We start from the raw sequence: 6,000 nt of genomic DNA on the forward strand, positions 1-6,000 counted from the left end.
CTCTACTGGGGATAAATGTGACATTCTGAGTCATCTTTTTAACCAAGAGGTCTTGCGAAGGCCTACTTTTTTGCTTATGGTTAAAACTTTAAATTCAAGTGTTTATTTCAGAGTTAAACTAAATTTTGTAGCCTGAACATTTCTGCAATTCGATTTGAAAGCTGTTGCTTAAGGGTATGGTAGAAATGGTTTAAGAAAATGTTTTCTTGAGAAGTTGGGTCAAAATGTCATGTGCAATTCTTGCAAATATTTTGAGTTGCTCTTTTAAGAGAAGTATTTTTTTTACAGCAGGAATGATCTTCTGTATTAGTTACATTGTACTGTATCGCTTTTATTAAACACTAATTCTTTATAAGTATGCATCCGTGTTTCTGGTCTCTCTAGAAAGAGACTAGGCAAGAACGCTGGTAGTTTTGAATTAAATTGAAATACTGGATTTGAAGTAGTTTTATGATGGGCTCTGTGGTACTGTGCAAAGAGTGTATTGGGATTGAACTAAAACTTAAGGTGGCACTGCCATGGGCATCTTGGCTGACCCAGAGAGCATTGCATTATCCTTCTGTCTTGGGTTTTTTTATCTGTAAAATGCATATAACCAGCTGAAGATAACTGAGATGTATATCCCCATATATAAACAAAATCTTGTGTTACAAGATTAATTCCTTTCCAACTTCAGTTAACCCAGGAGATCATGAAGTGCCAAAGCTACTCTGCATAATGTGCCAGCTCACTGGGCTTAGCAGCTTTTCCAGCAACTTATTACTAGATTTTTCAGGTTCTCTAATAAAATTGACTTCTTGGCTTTCTTTTATGAACTTGAAGTACCTAAAAGATGTCTAATATTTTGAGTGTTAAATATTGTTTGTCTGATACGTTGCTGGTTAGGATATCAAAGGGTAAAATTGGGAGGGAAGAGCACACTTTTTCTGACGTCCTGGGTGTCAGTTTCTCTGATATTTACCTCTGTGGTTGACTGACTGGCTGGCCTTATTTGGCATCTTGTAGCCTTAAGAGGCCTCTAGGCAGGAAAATGCAAGTGAAGACCATGCGACTAAGTAATCTGAGCTCAAGGTGGCAAGAGCTGGATATATGCAGATACTGCCTGACTCGCAGAATGAGGTCTGCGTTAATACCCCTTTTCTCTCGTTTAAACTCAACAGCAGAAGCAAAGCGTAAAAATGCTTTGTTTTGAAAAGACTGTTCTGTGTTCCTTTTTGTGCACTGTTTTCAGCTCCCGAAGGAGAGTCCTGCAGGGCTCACAATTGATCCTACTCAAAGAACCATGGTTGCTTCTGTTGAGCCTTCTAAAATTGGGAGAACTGTGAAATTCTTTTTTGAGGGAGTGAAGAGATAGGGTCTGCCAGCTACAGAGAGGTTGCGCTTGGATTCAGGAGGGTTAAAAGGTGCAGCCAAGCCCTCAGCTATGACAGGGCCAGCTGAAGATGCATATTTGCGTTGTGACAGCTGGGTTGCATTTTCCTTGTTCCCTTGATGCTTGCTGTTGTAAGGGTTCAATCCAGTGCAAGCATGTCAAACTTATCTGGTCCCTGGGCCAGCTCCAGATCATGGAGTTTGTCTCAGGTCAGATCCAAACTCGCCTCTGGCAGGTGGGGCGAGCAGTGGCACATGGAAGTTAACATGGCCATTGTTTGGTCATCCCCATCCCTGCACCACCTGTTGACACGCGTTCTTAGTGGGGGATTTGTATCCTGGACCTAGGTGGTAGGCCCCACCCTAGAGTTCCTAGGACCTTTGTGGACCTCCAGCCCATTGACCACATGTTTGACACCCCTGACAATGTATATTCTTTAAATCCACTCTTAGCAGCATAATTTAGTTTATTGGCAGGTACTTTTTCCTCTTTCTCTCATACAGGGTTTGGAGAACTAGAACAAAGATCCTAAAAAAACCCTAATAAAATATCATGCACTGCGCATGCACTTAGTCTCTCAGCTGTGTTGTATTCAGAATGAGTAATTGAGCCAGAACCTTTGTATGATTAGCGTCTTTTCATTCTACTGTAGAAAAAAACCTGATGAAAGTATGCTCCTGTACGAGTGAATGAATAGTTTGCTTTGTAGCTCATGGACTTGCTTATTTTTCTTTTGAAAGGTTGATAAAGATTTTATTCCTGGGCTCATGTACATTCGAGACAATGAAGCTACTTCTGAAGAGTTTGAAGCCATGAGTCTTCCCTTCACAGTTCCAAATGCAAGTGGTCAGGACATCCAATTGAGTTCCAAATACACCCATATTACACTGGATAATAGAGCTGAATATGTAAGACTGGCAATAAACTACAGGTTTGTATTATACTTCTACTCAAATTTTAGAATTGGTGGGAAGTCAAAATACAAATGAGCCTATATACAAATGAGTAGTGTAGTTTCTTGCACGCTACATGAATTTTCTGGTGTCATGTTATAAATACATCTTATCTCCTTGGAGATAACTCCCACGGCTTTAATACCTTGCATGCACCTGAAAGGAACTGCACATCTGATACTAATCGCATTTAACTGTCTTCTAATAGAATTTTAGAATCTAAGGCCAACATTTTCATTTTTTAAACACCTAACATTAGGGTAGGTGTATTGTTGAGACAAGGAGGTTGTTCTTAGCTGACATTAGTGACCCAAAATGTCTCTTGCATCTTGGTTTGCCAGGGGTTGATTTCACCCTTCTTGTGAACATACGCTGTTTACATCTATATGCCATCTGCAAGTTGGCTTCCTCTTAACATAGTCTATTTGGAAATTTATATACAGCCCCCTCTCTTCCCATTTTTTTTCTAATTCTAATCCCGTTTAATCCAATCTAATCTTAAAATCCAGGGTCAAAAATGTTATACCTTGAGTGTCCAAATTAGGCTTCTACCTCTGTAGTTGCACAGATAAATTGGCTTTAATCTTCAGCAGTGCTGAACAGCCTCAATGAAATTGGAGTGCAGAGGGGGAGACAAGATGCTTGATGCTTTCTAAAAATTTGGCAGTGACTTTTTAAGGTTCCTAATATTCTTATTTAGGGAACTGGCTTTAGGCATCTCCTGGTTTGAAGAGATTATCCTGAGCGCATGTTGTTTAGTAAAGATGTGATGAATGCTTCAGCATGGGTTGAGGATCTCTTGATTTACAATGCAACTCATAGGATTACTAGGAGTCATGGTCATTGAAACTTATTTCCAATCTATATGACTTTCTGCAGACTTCATGAATTTGATGAACAAGTGGCAGCAGTTCGTGAAGGAATGGCTCGCGTTGTCCCAGTTCCTCTTCTTTCACTCTTTACGGGATATGAACTGGAAACGATGGTATAACTTTTCTGGTTTTCTACTTCTGTTGGATTGACTTTGTAAAATGGAGCTGTTTACATGAGTGTTACTGATCTTAAAGCAGTAGTACTAGTATTAGTAACAGTGCTCTGTCTAACTATAGTAGATGGCAAATTTGTAGCTAAGGGAAATGGATAGAAAACATATGTCCTGTTACTCTGTTAGATATGCAGTTACATAGTGGTGTTTGGATTGTGTGCGACTCAGCTAGAAATTGATAAGCTCTGGCACTGCCTGATCACAGGTTTAAAGGCAGGCTGTTCATTCAACACCATGGGGGTTGTGGGGTTTTTTTGAGGTGGAAGCGGGAGATACTATTTCCTGAGGGTGTTGTGGGTATTAACTACATTTACCATTGTAAAGCATTAAGAATGAATGCTACAAGTAGTATCAAAGGGTCTAGACAATGGATGCTAATCAACATCTGGCTGTCGCTGTTCAAAGGGTTAATAAGTAACCCTTAATTAGTAAATATTGTAAGCTGCTTAAATATTTAGAGAAAGGAGGTGGTAACTAATTTTCTGTATGATTTCTTCTTACTTTATTTTCCAGGTATGCGGAAGCCCAGATATCCCACTTCATCTTCTGAAATCTGTAGCAACATATAAGGGAATTGAACCAACTGCCTCCTTGATACAGTGGTTCTGGGAGGTGATGGAATCCTTCTCTAATACAGAACGTTCTCTCTTCCTCCGCTTTGTATGGGGTAGGACAAGGCTACCCAGAACAATTGCAGATTTCAGGGGCAGGGACTTTGTTATTCAGGTAAGATCAAAAAGGCCACTCCTGGTAATGAAGCCTGGACGGTGACTGACCTGGGAATGTGGCATTTTCACCAAATTGACACCCAAATAGTTTATTTTAGAGTTTGTACTGGACTGGAATCCTGTAGAAATGCATAGATAACAAATGTTCTTTTAAATTTTCTGGTTTTTTGCTTCAGCTTTGGTGGTTAGGCTGTTCCAGTCTTAGGCAATTTTTTTTTTGGTTTCAAGATTTTCACTGTCTTGCTTCCCTTGTTGATTGTATCTCTCAGTGATATTTGCTGAAAATCTGAATTGAAGGTCAGTTAATCTTAGTATATATTTTAGTGTCCTACACAGAAGCTATGGTGTTAGCACTAAAACATTTTTTACTCGCATTTTACTATATTGGTTTACTTTTTCTAGCTTGTTCCCTTACTGTCTTATACCATATAGATGGGTTAATTTTTGTTGTAACAAATGAAAAGTATTTCTTTTGTCTGTTTGCATAACAGATTTTCTTTCAAAAAGTCTTTACATCAGGGTAAATGCATGTTAACATGTCCTGTTTTAAGGAATCCCAGAGGCTTTTATCTTGGTATTTATTCATGCATAGGTGTTGAATGGTGAAACTAAAAATGCTTTATGCTGCTTCTTTGACAGGTTTTGGATAAATACAATCCTCCAGACCACTTCCTTCCCGAGTCATATACATGCTTCTTTCTGCTGAAGCTTCCCAGATATTCTTGTAAACAGGTATTAGAAGAAAAACTGAAATATGCCATTCACTTCTGCAAATCCATAGACACTGATGATTATGCTCGAATAGCACTGACAGGAGAGCCAGCTGCTGATGACAGTAGCGATGATTCTGACAATGAAGATGCGGATTCTTTTGCTTCGGACTCTACGCAGGATTATTTAACAGGACATTGAAGAAAACACGAGAGCAAATGTCACAAGCACTGAGGCAATATTCCACAAGTGGCATTTGAGCAAAAGACAGTTTTACAGTGCAGAGTGTACAGAATATGTATAACGAGTGGAATGCTAATCTTCTCAACACGGGGAAAATGTTTGTTACTCACAATAGGAATAATGGCTTATAATCCAAGTCATCAGTTTAGAATAAATGGCACAGTATATGGGCATTTAACATTTATTTTAAGAGTTAAAAGGGTTCCCCATAATGCTGCACTACATTTAGAATCTTTGTGTTTACTAAAGTGTTGTAAATGTTTATATAAATATAGTAGTGCAGCATCCAGAAAGGCAGTGAAACCTTTAAATTGTGGGTGCAATAGATTTTTTTCATATTAAGTGTTGTGTTCTGTGCATTTCCTTGGTTGTATATTGGACAAACTGTGCAACACCTGAATAGTATTATAAATATTTCAATTAACTTTACTAGAAGTTTGTTAAAATTTTTTTGAACATTAAATTATCATTATTCCTTGAAATACATCTATAGGTAATAAACAAAGGACCATTAGGTTCACCTCCACCTCCGATTTGTATATTTTAGCTTATGCATTATGTATCTCAAAATTGATACCTTTCTGTGAGCAGCAGCATAATTCTTATCATGGAAAGTGTATTGTATATAATTCGTGCCATATAAATTAAAAAATTATAATTTCCCTCCAAATAAAACCTCTGTCACTAAAAGTTTAATAAGACTTTTTATGGTCATGTAGTTGGCATGTGGGGAAGAGAGTTGTAAAATGGTTAAAATCTTTTAACTGTAATCTGGACCAAGATTTTTTTTTTACCCTGAAATTTACTATAGTTGTAAATATTTGTGCGGTTCAATCGGAGCAAGTAATAATGGGGAATACATTAGTATAACTAGGGCTACTCAGTCAACAGTGAGCCTAAGCACGGTCAAAACTGGCACAGAAAAGTCTTCTCAACATAGTAATAAAA

The 6,000-nt window shown here is 38.1% G+C and overlaps 1 protein-coding gene across 3 annotated transcripts in view; it reads left to right on the top strand.

Annotated features, from left to right (window-relative positions):
- Positions 1–5,753, top strand: part of LOC109306157 (E3 ubiquitin-protein ligase HERC2) — a 183,158-nt gene extending 177,405 nt beyond the window's left edge. For all 3 annotated transcript variants that reach the window (XM_019529437.1, XM_019529439.1, XM_019529438.1), the window contains 4 exons: positions 2,113–2,303; positions 3,205–3,310; positions 3,884–4,096; positions 4,738–5,753. In XM_019529437.1, coding sequence (XP_019384982.1) covers positions 2,113–2,303; positions 3,205–3,310; positions 3,884–4,096; positions 4,738–5,010 — 783 coding nt within the window. In that variant the 3' untranslated portion in view covers positions 5,011–5,753. The remainder of the gene's footprint in view (positions 1–2,112; positions 2,304–3,204; positions 3,311–3,883; positions 4,097–4,737) is intronic.
- The last annotated feature ends 247 nt before the right edge of the window (positions 5,754–6,000 follow it).

Source organism: Crocodylus porosus, unplaced genomic scaffold (genome assembly GCF_001723895.1).
Source record: "Crocodylus porosus isolate Cpor-Errol unplaced genomic scaffold, CroPor_comp1, whole genome shotgun sequence".
In the NCBI taxonomy this organism is placed as follows: Eukaryota; Metazoa; Chordata; order Crocodylia; family Crocodylidae; genus Crocodylus; species Crocodylus porosus.